Raw genomic sequence first — 17,181 nt, forward strand, 5'->3', positions numbered from 1 at the left:
CCACTTATCAAGGCCCGGAAGCCACTCAGGGATAAGGGTTATTGCAAGTACATTACGTTAGTGTGGAGATTTGATGAAGTGTTTAATTAAGGGGGCGGTTCATTAGGAATTTATTAACATTGGACTTGAACACATCCAAGTTGTAGTCCGGTGGGAATCAGGCAGACGGAACAGAGTTCCACAGGCGTACAGTTCTAAGAAAGAAGCTTTGTTTATGGAATCCGCGTTTTGATTTAGGCACAGATATAGAGTGGGGGAAATTTTTCATGGTGGATTCGGCTAGACGGGTGTTTTTCGTGAAAGATTGGCGAGGGGGGGCCAGAGATTGGAGTTCAGACGAGCACCTGCCATGGAAATAACGGCCTTCCGGGACAAGGAGCGTAATCGAGGTCAAAATGACCGTGTTTGAATCTCTTGAATCTCTTCGAATAGTTCTCTCAGCTATAGCGTTTCCGCCATATACGGCACAAATATCCTTAATCATTTCACTCGCCTTTTGACCTTGATTAAAGGCGAAAAGAAGATGTGGAAAATGTGATTTTTTATTTACTTGACAATCAATTTGACGGTTCTATAAAACGAGAAAAAAAATTATGAGTGAAAATCGATGACCATTATCTTGTAGAACAAAATGACTCTTTGGCAAATATCAAAACCTGTTTTAGAACAAAAATTGTTTATGAAATGGCGAATACTAATGCAGCAACCTGATATAATTCCCGTTCTTTACTCTGTCAAACATTATTGCGGCCCTGTCGGTCGGGCATTAGAATACGCCGACTGCGCCCCCCCCCCCTGCAGAGGGTAAAAGCCCCTCAATGGGGGTCCTGGATATGACCTTAAATTATATCCAGTGGTGAGGCTCCAGCTTGTCGGCTTTGGGGAGTGTGGAGCCACCTTTTAATTACCATTGCTCCCAGGTCCACTCTGACCCGGAGTGGTAGTACCTGTTAGGGTCCTAACTATGGGTTAAATAGAAACCGACGTGAAAACAACAAATATATTCTATCAAAAAAAATTTTTCTTCAAAATCTTTGGATTCGGCATTAAATAACCCGAAAAGGGTTGATATGCCGTAAAACAAAAACAACCAACCAACCAAACATTATTGCTCTTTGCTTCGGGTTTGATGTAAAATGCATAAACATATGGTATTGCCTTCAACAGACGGACAGCTATGGGGAAAAAATCTGCCCATGGAATTCACGTTTAGTTCTACGCATCAGTAGAGTGTAAGGGAAGTTGCTGGCTGTTGTTGTAGTCAGACGATTATTTGTTGTAAACGCTTTACAGGAAAAGACCATAAATTGGAGATCAGTACTTCATATTTTCAAACATGTATTCATAATGCTTGGTGAGGCTTTTTTTCGCTTCGGGTTACTTGATGTTAAACTCATTAACACACGGTATTGCTTTCCAAAGACGGGTAGTAATGGGTAAGAAACTCTGCCCATGGAATTTTCGTTTCGTTCAAGGCGTTGACGGAAGGCGAGGAAACTTGTTGTTGGTTGTTGCAGCCAGAAAATTTATTGTTGCGAACGTTTTACAGAGGGAGATCGTAGATTGGAGCTCAGCTGAAACAATAAAAGTAACGATAGAGACTGACAAAACGTCCCTTGTCTAAGAAAGAGGAATTAGGGAGGCGAAATGCCACCTCCGTCCATTAAATTCCATAGACAGGTTGGTATCCTCTAGAGACTCTACGGAAATCTATCTCCGACGTGGAAGCACTACTTTATCTTAAGACGTATTTGGATCTTGTGCAGGTAGATTATTGTGCGGGGAGTGGGATACTTTCTGGATACGGAAGGCAGAAGAGCAGAGCGAGGGATAGAGAAACATATTGGAGAAGGAAATAAAGGGGATAAGAAGAGAAGAAAAGAAGAATAAAAATCAGAGTAGTTCTAAGTAGAAAATTTTCTGTTCTAACTTTTAATGAATGGGAAAAAATTCTAGCTCAGTCAAGCACTTTTATTACAAAGGGGGTCATCACATGTAAAGGGCCGGAAGCCACTCAAGGATAAGGGTTAATGTGTGTACTGTTTTCATTGGGACAATAGCGTACTCTGTGTGTGAAACGGCACTACCCCTATTTGGCTTTAAACCAGCTTCCTCCAAAGGAGGAAGTTCTATGAAAGTATGAAATTCACAAGTGGTCTTGAGTCGCATGTATATCCCCATTGGGGGGAGATGACGACGTTAGGTTTTTGCAACTGTTGCATAGAAGTGTCGACGTTCTCCTACACACAGCGTCTGGTATTCCGAAATTGGTCATCTATTTTAGTAATGGCCAGATTCAACTTCTGGGGTCTGACGGGAACCGGTGTGTCAACGTGATTATGCCGAATGATCAACAGGATTATGCCGCAATAGCGTAGTAATCGTTAGTAGAGGAAATTTGGAATAATACAATTATTTTAGAGGTCGGTTTAATAACAACGTGTTTGCGTTGGACTTAAAGATGACAATATTGTAATCAGCTAGTAAGCAGACCAGCGATACAGAGTTCCACCGGTGGGAAGTTCTAGGAAAGAAGCTTTGTTCATGAAATCCACGTTTAAGTTTAGGCGCCGACAAAGAGCCGAGATAAGAGATAAAAAAGAAAGCTACAAGTATATGAATTTATGTGTTTTAGGAAAAATATTATTTTTTAATTATGTATAATCCTTTGTGTGAACCAATCACTTTAGTTTCGAAGGCCAAGGTTAGTGTATAAAGAAGTATAACAATGAGTGCAAATATTCAACTTTTTTCATTATATCAAACTTCTGTATATTTTACAGGGCCGTTTCGTTGCGCTGAAACAATCATTATTTGTATTTTAATATAGAACTTTACAAAGAAATTAGAAAGAAGGCATGACAGGTTAAAAAATTTTATATAAAAATAAACATCAGATATTTTTTTTATTTAGTTTGCCATTTTAGATCTATTTTTTCCTAACATTATATTTCTTTACAACTAACATTTCTGGGGTTCTGAGGAGTATATGCAAGACAAAAATCAACATTGACACACAAATAATGATTGTTTTTGCGTAAAGGAACAAGTCTGTAATATATATATAGACGCTAACCTCAATATCGTTTAAAAAAAATCAACAACAAAAAACTACGTAAATGATCAAAACTAAACAGTAAATCGTCTATGGCATCATAGCGTAATGGATAAGACGCTGGACTGAAATACATAAGGTCCAGGGTTCGTGTCCTAATAACAGTCAAGGTACACTGAAGAAGGGTAGGGCCCCAAAACATGTATGTACGTAGATTACTGTTTTAAAAATATTATACATATATATATATATATATATATATATATATATATATATATATATATATATACTAGCAGGGGTGCCCGGCGTTGTTCGGGTGTTTGGAGGTGTATGCTGTGCAAAAAAACAAAAAAAAATGGTTATTTTTTTAAAAATTTGACCCCTATTATGACCCCTTAAAATTTATCGTTTCGGGCTCAAATCACTTTATTAAGTTAGATCCAGGTTCAAGGAACCTATATCTAAAATTTCAAGTGTCTAGACCCAAAATTGTCGGAGGAGTTTGGTAGAGTTCTTAAAGGTCAAATCGTTGAAATTTGACCCCTTAACAGCCAAATTTCTGGCTGACACCCATCACATCGATTTTCCCAAATCTCAGTACCCGGTATTTCAAATTTCGAGTCTTTAGACTTAAAATTGACAGAGTTATTGCGTAGGGAAATGTACACAGACAGACAGACACACAGACACGTTCACTTTTATATATATATATATATATATATATATATATATATATATATATATACACACACACACACTACGGATAATAGCTTTTTTCATATACTTAGGATGATTCGATTTATAATCTTTGAAGATTAGTGTTTGATTCGGTTTGTAAAACGGTTCATAAGTATTATCGTTAAGATTTAGAGGTATTTCTAAAAATAAATTACCATTTTACGATTGCAGTCTAGTTCATTAAGTTCATTAAAAACAATTTTCGTTCTTGTTTTTTCTGCAGTCCGATCGCTTGAATTTCGTAAAAATAAGTATCATCTATATAACCCCTCATTTAAACCCAGTATTTCATATTATATATATATATATATATATATATATATATATATATATATCCTTGAGTATGTACAGACCTACCAGGTCAGTTACTTACGCTTAGTCTGGAGAGCCCCTTTTAATATCAAAGTGGTTTTCTCTATTCTTCCTTGTCCATAATTCATCATTATATCTACTTAAGGCTTTTTTAACTAGCTTTAGAATCTCTACTTTTAATTTAGTTACATCAGTATCACTTTCCGCTCGAGAGAAAGAGAGAGAAAGATAAGTAGATAAACAGAGTAGTGGAAGATGGAGAGAAAAACTTTAAATATAAGACATATTTGCTACATACTAACCCCACAAGCAGCAATAGCTCACCTCTTCACTATAGAGATCGCTAGATTCCAGAAAACCTTCTACTCTAATAGTTTATTCTGTTAAACTGTTAGTCTTTGGAATTCTCTCCCGATTTCCTGCACTAACATGATGAAGTTTCTATGCAATGTGAGCAAACGTCTCATTGCTTATATGTTTTTTTCGATGTGATCAGAAATAGTAGTTGATTACGTCCGTGCATGGTGTAAGATGAATAAGAATAAATTTAAAAAAAAAATTGAAACGCATTTCTTTACTGCGTTTTTGTTTCATATGCTCCCGGGCAACGCTAGTTAGTCATGGTAATAAAAAAAAATTGTTTAAAGATGCAATTGCTGAAGAGTTGAATAATAAACAATAATCACTACCTGAAAGTTTTCTTTTAATATGTTAACACGTTGAAAGGAATATAGGACAAGTTATAACTTGATTCTTTTTTGTAACAACGACATTTATTTCTGATGAAACGTGATCATGTTTCTTCCGACTTCTGTCCTCTCTTATGTCATTTTAACGTACTTTTGAACGTGCTACTCTGTCTACCCCAATGTTCTTTTGTATAGCCTTTTTTTTCTTTTCCCCTACCGTGACGTCATTTCGCACACGGCTAGACATTTACATACAGTCGCCATACTCTGTTACACATCGAGGGACTACGTTACTTTAGATACGTGTAACCTGCCCAAATGCCAATCCCGACTCTGGAAAATGTTCTGCGATTAAATATACAGCATTGACTTACCCGGAAATCGCCATTGTTTCCATCATCAAGTTCCAGTGTGAAAGCTTCGACAATGCTGCTTGGATGAGGCTGCCACGCGATTGTTACGCTGTTGTTCTCAGCGCTGCAGTCCTCGGTAATTATCACAGGCTGGCCTGGCGCTAAAAAGAAAAGAACAAAAATAGAAACGATTAGAAAGATGTCTTTATTTTATCACTCAAGGAAATGTAATTTATCATTGAATTCAGTACCATTCCAAGTTCAAAATGATAACATCAAAATGGACTTATTTTCAAGTAAAAAAATTAATCGACTTCAAAACGGGCCAATCAACTTAAAAAGGAGACAATCAACTTCAAAATGGGCGAATCAACTTCAAAATGGGCCAATCAACTTCAAAATGGGCGAATCAACTTCAAAATGGGCGAATCAACTTCGAAACAAGCCAATCAACTTCAAAATGGGCGAATCAACTTCAAAATGGGCGAATCAACTTCGAAATGGGCGAATCAACTTCAAAACGGGCCAATCAACTTCAAAATGGGCGAATCAACTTCAAAACGGGCCAATCAACTTCAAAATGGGCGAATCAACTTCAAAATGGGCGAATCAACTTCAAAATGGGCGAATCAACTTCAAAATGGGCGAATCAACTTCAAAACGGGCGAATCAACTTCAAAATGGGCGAATCAACTTCGAAATGGGCGAATCAACTTCGAAATGGGCGAATCAACTTCAAAATGGGCCAATCAACTTCAAAACGGGCCAATCAACTTCAAAATGGGCGAATCAACTTCAAAATGGGCGAATCAACTTCAAAATGGGCGAATCAACTTCGAAATGGGCGAATCAACTTCAAAATGGGCGAATCAACTTCAAAATGGGTGAATCAACTTCAAAACGGGCCAATCAACTTCGAAATGGGCGAATCAACTTCAAAACGGGCCAATCAACTTCAAAACGGGCCAATCAACTTCAAAATGGGCGAATCAACTTCAAAACGGGCCAATCAACTTCAAAACGGGCCAATCAACTTCAAAATGGGCGAATCAACTTCAAAATGGGCGAATCAACTTCGAAACGGGCCAATCAACTTCAAAATGGGCGAATCAACTTCAAAATGGGCGAATCAACTTCGAAACGGGCCAATCAACTTCAAAATGGGCGAATCAACTTCAAAATGGGCGAATCAACTTCGAAACAAGCCAATCAACTTCGAAACAAGCCAATCAACTTCGAAACAAGCCAATCAACTTCAAAATGGGCCAATCAATTTCAGAACGGACCAATCAACTTCAAAATGTGAAATAATCAACTTCAAAATTAAGAATTAATATCTATATATCTATAAAAGTGCAAGTGTCTGTCTGTGTGTGTGTGTGCATTTTCCTGCACAATATCTCTGTCAATTTTCGGCCTTCAGACTCGAAATTTGATATACAGGGTACCGAGATTTGGAAAAATCTTAGTAATGCGTTTTCGGCTAGAAATTTGGCTGTTATGGGGTAAAAATACAACCATTTCACCTTTGAAAACTCTACCAAACTTCCCCGCCAATTTTGGGTCTAAACACTTTAAATTTTAGATATAGATTCCTTTGACATGGACCTAACTTAATAACTTGATTTGAGCCTCAGACAATAAATGTAGAGGGGAAATAATAGGGGTAAAAAATTTTAAAAAAATTGACGGCTGCGATCTCTACCAAATTACTCAGACAATTTCTGGTCTAAACATTTGAAATTTGACATAAAGAGTGTTCAGAGATAGGGCAAGCTTTTTTAATCGGTTTGCGTTGAAAATTTGAGCTTCCAATATATAAATGTATGTATGCATGTTTGCATGTCTGCCTAAAACTTTGGATAGAGGCGACGGATTTTCCAAAGATCAGTAGAGTTTTGAAGCTCCACCTTTCAGGCGACAAATATCGAAGAATTAGCATAAAACATTAAATTCTACACCCTTCAACTGGGCACGTTTCTACAGGGAGGGGTCGCTTTTTTCGCCGATATTGTCGAAAGTCATCCCCTCTTTTCGACGGTCTAGCCTTAATTAAAACCTACGTCACTTCCGGTTTGGTGGTGATCGCAACAGCAAAGACGTCACGTTTCTCCTCATTCTTTTCCCACTTCGCAGTGCGGGTTCGAGCCTGCCTTCCTACTACCACTTTTTTTTTTTTGCTCAACATACACATCCAAACACCCAGGCAACGCCGGGCTGAAATGCTAGTAAAAAGTAAATTCAATATTTATTCTTTTATTTTTACTCCAAAACAATATTATCATCCAAAAGAAAATGTATTTAAAATTTAATATCACTTATAGCTTCATCTGTAAAGGTTTTCCCAGCATCATCATGAAACATCATTTTTGCCGATAAAAGACTTTCTTCTCTTAATTTTACGGTTCAAGCAATTTTTTTTTTTTTTTTTGTTTTTTTTGCCTTTAAGATATTTGTATTTTGGGTCATTTTTATATATATATATATATATATATATATATATATATATATATATATATATATATATATATATAAGCTGAATTCCTGTGTGTGTGTTTTTTTTTGTTGTTTTTTTTTTACACAGTGATCACCACTTATCAATGCCCGAAAGCCATTCAGGGATAAGGGTTATTGCAATACATTACGTAAGTGTGGAGATTTGATGAAGTATTTACTTAAGGGGGCGGTTCATTAGGGATTAGTTAACGTTGGACTTGAACACATCCAAGTTGTAGTCCGGTGGGAAGCAGGCAGACGGTGCAGTTCAAAGAAAGAAGCTTTGTTCATGGAATCCACGTTTTGATTTAGGCACAAATAAAGAGTGGGGGAAATTTTTCACAGTGGATTCGGCTAGACGGGTGTTTTTCGTGAAAGATTGGCGAGGGGGGACCAGAGATTGGAGTTCAGACGAGCACCTGCCATGGAAATAACGATAAAACAAGGATAGGCTCGCAACGTCTCTTCTGTGGGAGAGAGGTTGCAGGGTAGAGAAAAGGGCATCCCCCACTAAGCCACGAAGTCTATTTTGTATTCTGTCAAGACAGGATAGGCTGCTTTTTGCAGCTCCTGCCCAGATATGCCAACAGTATTCCATCCTTGGACGTACTTGGCTTTTATACAGATAGAGAATTGCATCAGTAGTGAGACATCTTCTGGAGCGGTAGAAGGATCCCACCATCTTTCCAGCGACCTTGGCAACAGACTTGATGTACGTGTTCCATTTCAGATCAGGAGTAAAGGTCAAACCCAGAAGCTTGTCAAAACACGGGGCCTCTCCCAGACGAGAGCCATCCATCACAATTGATGCCAGCTGGGGATCAGAGCGTTGATGATGTAGGGATAGGAGTTTGGTTTTGGATGCATTAAAGGTAACCAGCCACATCTTCCCCCACTGAACCAAGAGCTCGAGATCAGAGGAGAGAGAATCAGAGAGAACTTTGTCATTTACAGCCTTTGATGTGTTGCCGTAGATGGTCGTGTCATCAGCATAGATGTCAACGAATGATTTAAGTATGTGTTTAGGGAGGTCATTGATGTTGATCAGGAAGAGAGTTGCGCCTAGGATTGACCCCTGAGGGACTTCAGCATTTATATTATCAAAGTATACTTACGCAGATAGATATGAAAAGTCTTTATTAGTGTGTGTGTGTGTGTCTGGTCGCGAATAGGCTCCTATATGGTTGACTATTTAAAAAAAAAAACTGATTACATATAATGATATGTATCGAGACACAGGAATGGGTATGTATGGTTCATTAAAATTGTGGGGTCTGCGTTCGCGCATGGTCCACAAAGTATGGAAATAAAAAATTTAAAAATGTAAAAAATAACGTTTACAAGTGTTTTTGATATAGATATACATGAGAATACTTTGATAAGTATGTTTTAACTTAAATAGGGATGGTATAATAAAATTGTGTGGTCTGCGTTCGCGCCTGGCCTCCATAGAATGGAAATAGTCACAAACTTTAATAAAAACTTTTCATATCTATTTTCGTAAGTATACTTTGATAATTATGTTTCAGTTTGAAGAAATATGGTATAATAAAATTATGGAGTGTTCGTTCGCAACTGACCTCCATAGAATGGAAATATGTCACAAAGCTTTACAAGGTTTTTTAATATAGATCCACAGAATATTGTGATAAGTGTTTCAGTGTATGCTATAATAAATTAAGTGTTTCAGTATGCTATAATAAATTATGGGGTTTATCAATTTTATTTTTACTTTCATCATATTTTACTTTGGTTTTGATACTCCCAAATTCGAAGCTATCTCTTTACAACCCTTCCTTTTCATAACCTATAATACTTTCATAAATCAGAGTCCATTTTATGTAGGCTGTTTTTGAACCCAGTCAACGACGGGTACTTTTGCTAGTATATATATATATATATATATATATATATATATATATATATATATATATATATATATATATATATATAATGAAGACGACCAGTCAATTTCCTTACTCAAGAGTAGTAAGTTAATTGAAAACAGAATTATCAATTTACTAAACAAATTATTGCAATTTGAATTTGATCAATCCATTTTGAAGTTGATTATTTCTCATTTTGATGTTGTTTTCCAGTTTGAACTCGATTAATCCATTTTGAAGTTGATTGAACAATTATTACAGCTGAATAATTTTTCACTTAAAAACAAGTGTATTTTGAAGTTGATTATTATTATTTTGAACTTGAAATCGTTTAGACAATTGCTAGAGATTCTGTCTGTGTCTGATTCTTTTAGGATTTTCGCGTCAGACCTGGAATTGAATCTTAATCTAAACTGTTTATAAGGTTGATGGATAAAATGAACGTGTCATTAAATCGCCCAAGAAAATATCTATCAAAATCGGTTTTGATTTCAAGAATAACAGATGCCTCGTTATAGGAATACAATCAAAATATTAGTAATTGTTTTTGCTGAAAAATATTTCATGTGAAAAAATGTCCCCGGCGTTGCCCGGTATTAAAAATTGAACTAAAAAATGTGAAAAATTAGGAGTGAAATAATTAATAAAAATCATTTTTTTCAAAGAAATATACAAAGTAGTTAACCTTTATAAAGTTTGAGTATATAAGGCTTGTTTAAATAATTTTTAAATAGAAATTGTGGAATTTTTATATCAATGCCAGAGCGAGATAATAATACTTTTTGGGGGGGAAGTTCAGATTTGTCATTTAATTTAATGCATTAATTTATTGTATATTTTGCAAACTTTTTTCCTTTGATAAAAAAAATTGCATTTTCGAAATTCCATGAAATTATTTCTAATCCTAACATTTTACTATATATATATATATATATATATATATATATATATATATATATATATATATATATATATATATATATATAATCCACTATCTTTATTCAATCGTAAAATTAACTTGAGATCTTCGGAGCAAAATATTAAAAAATATTTCAAATTTCCAAACAAATAAGAGGTTTGTTATTGCGTTGTGGTTTTGCTTTCAACCGTATCCTATACAAATTTTATTTAAATATAATTAAATCAACGCTTCTATCACGGAGCTCACTCTGACGAAAAAAATATTTAATAAAGAGTGTAATTTTCCAAAAAATATGTATTTTCTATATCATCCGGGTTTTTTTCTTGCTTTTGTGATTACGCATTGAATAGATTACAACACAACCCTAAAGAAATACAGAAACCTTAGGAAAAAGATGAACGTCACGTTAGTAAGGATTGCTTTAATTATCTTTAATAATGACATATATTGCTTTAGTAAGTAATAAAAAAATCTTCGCCTTTTTCCTTTAATAAAAATAGATGTTTTATGTTCAACAATGAGATTCTGCGTGTTCACGAAATACAAAGTAAACCAAAGAAATTAAGATAAAAATGGCACCGCGAAAAATGGCAAAAGTAGATAAAAATGGCATTTTGACAACAGAAAGTTAGGACTGTTCGAGAAGTTTGGGTTAAAATATAGTAAATCCGTAGAGGCGTCAAAATGAATAATTATAAAGGTTTACTATATATATATATATATATATATATATATATATATATATATATATATATATATATATATATATATATATAGTAATTTATAAAATATATATGGCAATTAAGCTACACTGAATATTCGGCGTTTCATCCACTCTATGATTCGTCAGGCTTATGCATGAATTCTGTGGTTGTTTCTCGTTTTATATGGTCCTCTTCTATTGAGGATTTTAGTTAGCCAATCAACTTTCTAGTATCCACCGCGCCCCTTCCTATCAGCCAATGGGCATGCATTTTATCGAACAAAGGATCTGTTTTAGAACTAGGTTAGTGGTTTAAGGCAGACTTTTACTTTTTTCTTTTTTTATATATGTAAATATACATATGTGTACATACATATATATATACATACATATATGTGTGTGATCGTTTATGTATATTCATGTTTATTTAATTTATTTATTTGTTTATTTTCTATTGTTTTTGTTAGTTTTAAAGCTATTTTGTATCGCTATCCTAGAGTAAGTTTTATATATATATATATATAAAAAAAAAAGTAAAATGTCTGCCTTAAACCACTAACCTAGTTCTACCTACGTATTGAGCACTTTTGAAGTAAATACTTAAAGTTTACGCATAAATCTATACTTTCGTATATTAATTTTATGTGAGTAAATGAAGTAGCTATAATATATATTTTTTTTAACTTTTGTTTATTTCATCTTGGATTTCTTCATTATGGATTTTATGATTTTTTTTGTGTTCATAAAAATTTCCTCAGATGTTGTTTCCACACGCACACACACACACATATACACATATTAGTGTTGGGACGATTATCGGAATCGGGAAAAGCGACAAATCGAGATATCAAAATCGAAAAAAATTTTCCGATGCCAAAACGATTTTTTTATTGTATTCTTTTTTTAATTTAATTTTGCTTTTAGTGTAACATGTGTGTGTGTGTGTTTTCTTTTTATTTTACGGAAATCTGGGAAAATAATAACTCTATAGTTAAATACTTAGAGATTTATAAAGAATTGGAATCGGAATCGGTAATTAATATATATCAAGTAGTAGCGGTTGTGGGTGCCCCTGTGTATAACCACTGGACCGATCATGACCAAACCTTTCTGAATTTGAAATAGATCACCCTCCTCCACCCCATTCCTCAATCTTCATAGCTCATAGTTGAATTTCAGTCACTTAAGGAGGTAGTTAAGGGATGAAGCAAATAAGTTTTCAAGGTTACGGTCAAAAGTCTATGTCATAGCCCATGTATATATACTCTCCTACAACCCACATCATTACCAAACCGGGCATCATGATAGTCTCCGACCTAAGGATGATGCACACCCACAATCAAAGTCAAAGGTAAAGGTCATATTTGGTGCAGCTTTTTATAAACTCTCCACCTAGGGATGGTGCCACTATCTCGAGGGCCAACCAACTTTCTTTGGGAATTTGAATCGGATCACCCTTCTCTAGCAATCTTTATAGTTCATAGTTGAATTTCAATCACTTCAGGAGGCAATTAACATATTTTAACACCTTTAATAGACTTCGTGATTTAGTGGGGGATGCCCTTTTCTCTTACCTGCAGCCTCTCTCCCACAGAAGAGACGTTGCGAGCCTGTCTTTGTTTAATTATTATTTTCATGGCAAGTCCTCGCCTGAGCTCCAATCTCTGCCCCCCTCGGAAATCTTGCACGAAAAACACCCGTCTAGCTGAAACCACTGTCAGTAAATTCCTCCACTCTTTATTTGTACCTAAATCCAAGCGTAGATTCCATGAGCAGAGCTTCTTTCTTAGAAGTGCACGACTGTAGAACTCTTTTCCATTTGCCTGTTTCCCACCTGACTACAACTTGGATGTCTTCAAGTCCAACATAAACAAATTCCTGACAAACCGACTCCCTTTAGGAAGACACTTTATATCAAATCTCCATTACTAACGATTACTAAGATTGATTACTGTACACGCAATAACCCTTATCCCCGAGTGGCTTCCAGGCCTTGATAAGTGGTGACCTCCATGTAAAAAAAAAACACCTGAAGGAATAGTTACTCTTACAAGATCTACTTACTGCAAGGATGCTTGCGAAGCATGTACCCGAGTGTATGGCAAGTCGCGCCTAAAGATTTTTTTTTTATAAAATAAACACTTATGTATAACAACTTGAAAAAAAAGTCTAAATAAGTATTTTCCGAAGCACCTATACAAAGGCATTGGTGATAGCATTTAAGAACAGACATTGTATATCTCATTAACTAGAGCTTCTAATTTTCAACTACATAATTATAGGTTTGATTCCTCTCTTGGAATGGGATAGAGTCTTGCCGCACTGAAGGTCTGTGATGTAGCGAAACAGTTTATACGGGGGATGATTATATATATCTTTAGCCTGGCGATTCCCTACCAGAATGAAAGGCAGAAGCTTCTTTTTAGCTAAATCACCATAAATATAGTTTCATAATTTACTACCGATCTCAGTCAAGGGTTGAGCACTGTTGAAGCGAATATTAAAATTTTACAAACAAAATATCTCTTTTAAAAAAACTCTTTGTGTAGTTTTTTTTTTTTTTTTTACATAGGCATAACCACTTATCAAGGCCAAGAGGCCACTCAAGGATAAGGGTTAAAGAGTGTACAGTAGAAATTGGACAATATAGTAATCATTAGTAATGAAAATTTGGTAAATTTGATAACTTATATGGAACGGCTCATCAAGAAATTATTTACGTTAGACTTGAACACAACCATATTGTAGTCAGCCGGAAAGCAGGAAAACGGAAGACAATTCCACAGGCGTGCAGTTCTAAGAAAGAAGCGTTGTTCATGGAATCTACGTTTAGGTTTAGGCACAGATAAAGAGTGGGGGGAATTATTGATCATATATATATATATATATATATATATATATATATATATATATATATATATTACATAGGCGTCACCAATTATCAAGGCCGATCGGCCACTCAAGGATAAGGGTTAAAGAGTGTAGAGTAGTCAAAAGGACAATATAGTAATCGATAGTAATGGAAGTTCGGTAAATTTGTTAACTTAAGTGGTACGGCTCATCAGAAACTTGTTCACGTTGGACTTGAAGACCACCATATTATAGAGAGCTGGAAAACGGAAGACAATTCCACAGGCGTGCAGTTATAAGAAAGAAGCTTTGATCATAGAATCTATGTTTAGGTTTAGGCACAGATAAAGAGTGGGGAAAATTATTGATTACGTTTTCAGCTAGTCTAGTGTTTCTTGCGAAAGTTTGGCGAGGGGTGACCATAGATTGAAGCTCAGTCGAACACTTTCCATGAAAATAACGATACATCAGAAACAAACTCGCAACATCTCTTCTGTGAGATAGAGGTTGCAAGGAAGAGAAAAGGACATCTCCTACGAGGCTACGAAGTCTATTTTGAACTCTATCAAGGCAGGACAAGTCCTTTCTAGCAGCTCCTGCCCAGATGTGGCAACAGTATTCCATCCTTGGACGTACCTGGCTCTTATATAGATAGAGAATAAAATCAGCAGTGAGATATTTACCGGATCGATAGAAAGATCCCACCATTTTTCCAGCAGCCTTGGCAACAGATTTGATGTACGTGTTCCATTTAAGATCAGGAGTAATGGTCAAGCCCAGAAGCTTATTCCCTAACAGCTTGATCGATTTTTTTTGGGGGGGAAATTTCATACAAATGTACTTTATGTATCTGGCAGTGTTATTAGATAGGGATTGTATCAGAACCTCTTTGATAAATATCGATAATCGATTTTGACCAAAGTAAACAGCTTATACAGTCTTGCATTTGAGAAGCCGAAACGCCTGACATATAAAATCAGTAGTAGGTCCATTGCACAACCAGAGCATGATAGTTGACTTTTTCATGTTAAATTAAATTCAAGCCATTAAATATAAAATAATTTTACAAAATCAAGTTCTCTACAGTGCAATGCATTGTGGACTAAGTTACTGTGATGAGATGCACACATGTCATTTTTGTTTACTTTTGAAATGATAAATATATATATATATAGTATAGAGAAAATAAAAAGGAACAAACCGTATTATGTGTTCATCAACGTTTCGTCTTTATTTCAAGACTTCCGAAGTAAAGACGAAACGTTGATGAACACATAATACGGTTTGTTCCTTTTTATTTTCTCTATTTTGTCGGAATACTATTTCCATTATTTTCATCATATATATAGTATACAGCTGAATGTGTGTGTGTGTGTGTGTGTCTGGTCACGAATAGGCTCCTACGTGGTTGACTATTTAAAAAATTTACATTCTATGGTGGTGAGCTGCGAACGAACACCCCATAATTTTATTATACCATATTTGTTATAACTGAAACATAGTTATCAAAATATACTTATGCAGATAAATATGAAAAGTCTTCATTAAAGTTTGTGCCGAGTTACACTCTATGGACGCCAGGCGCGAACGCAGACCCCAACATTTTATTATACCATCCCCATTTAAGTTAAAACATATTTATCAAAGTATTCTTATGTACATCTATATCAAAAACACTTGCAAATGTTTTTTTTTTAGTAGTATTTTTTTTATTTCTATACTTTGTGGACCATGCGCGAACGCAGACCCCACAATTTTAATGAACCACCGTTCTGCCAGATCAAACATACCCATTCCAGTGTCTCGATACGTCTTCTATCAATATATGTAATCAGTTTTTTTAAAAAAATAGTCAACCATATAGGAGCCTATTCGTGACCACACACACACAGATATTAAGCATTATATATATATATATATATATATATATATATATATATATATATATTAAAAAGTTTGACTTATATTCAGATAACCTACATCTACAATTTCAAGTGTTTAGACCCAAATTGGCGGGGGAGTTTGGTAGAGTCTGCAAAGGTCAACTCTTTCAACTTTTACCTCTTGACATCCAAATTTCCGCCGAAAAACTGAGTAAAAAGCTTGCTGTGTGTCTGAATACCTTTTATGTAAAATTTCCAATGTTTAGATCCAAAATTGGCTGAATAGTTTGCTAGAGACCCCAAAGGTAAAATCTTTTACACATTGACCCCTTGGTAGCAAAATATTAGGCCAAAGACCGATTAAAAAGATTGCCCTATATCTGAATACACTTTATGTAATATTTCAAGTGTTTAGACCAAAAATTGGCTGTCTAATTCGGTAGAGACCGCAGATGTAATTTTTTTTTTAAATTTGACCCCTGAACATTTATTGCATTTGGGGCTCAAATCAAATTAAAAAGTTTGATCCGTCTCCAAGTAACCTACATCCAAAATTTCAAGTGTTTCGACCAAAAATTGGCAGAGGAACTTGGTACAGTCTGCAAAGGTCAAATCGTTGAATGCTGAACAGCCAATTTTCTAGCCGAAAATCTTTATGGCAAATCTCGAGTCTGTAGACTGAAAAGTGACACAGTAATTTGGTAGGAAAATGTAAACACATACATGCAGAGGCAATTTCACTTTTATAGACATACTATCATGGGTGCCGGACGTTGCCCGGGTGTTTGGAGGTGTATGCTGAGCAAAAAAACACAAACAAACAAAAAAAGCGGTCGATTTTTTTAACTTTGACCCCTATTATGACCCCCCTAAAAGTTATTGTTTAGAGCTCAAATAAAGTTATTAAGTTAGATCCATGTCAAAGGAACCTATACCTAAAATTTCAAGTGTTTAGACCACAAATTCAAGGAGAGGTTTGGTAGAGTTCTCAAAGGTCAAATCGTTGAACTTTGACCCCTTAACACCCAAATTTTTGGCCGAAACCCGATCACATCAATTTTCCCAAATCTCAGTACCCTGTATATTAAATTTCGATTCTGTAGGCTAAAGATTTGGAGAGTTATTGCGTAGGGAAATGTACACAGACACACAGGCAGACAGACATACACACAGACAGACACGTTCACTTTATAGATATATAAAGAATAGGAATCGGTAATTGTACTAGAAATGGAATTTAATACAAACTCGGAAATTGTATCGGAATCTGGAAAAATATTGGAATCGTCCCGTC

General features: G+C 35.3%; 1 protein-coding gene across 8 annotated transcripts in view; it reads right to left on the bottom strand.

Annotated features, from left to right (window-relative positions):
- The window catches only part of LOC145260676 (E3 ubiquitin-protein ligase TRIM9-like), a 1,004,508-nt gene that overhangs the window by 232,456 nt on the left and 754,871 nt on the right, over positions 1-17,181 (bottom strand). For all 8 annotated transcript variants that reach the window (XR_013864355.1, XR_013864356.1, XR_013864353.1 and 5 more), the window contains one exon: positions 5,169-5,308. Coding sequence is in view for 4 of the 8 variants with exons in the window: in XM_080119036.1 (XP_079975162.1) it covers positions 5,169-5,308 (140 nt within the window). In the remaining 4 variants the exon portion in view is untranslated. The remainder of the gene's footprint in view (positions 1-5,168; positions 5,309-17,181) is intronic.

The sequence above is a fragment of the Euprymna scolopes genome, chromosome 36 (genome assembly GCF_053919585.1).
Source record: "Euprymna scolopes isolate OS-2025 chromosome 36, ASM5391958v1, whole genome shotgun sequence".
NCBI lineage: Eukaryota > Metazoa > Mollusca > Cephalopoda > Sepiida > Sepiolidae > Euprymna > Euprymna scolopes.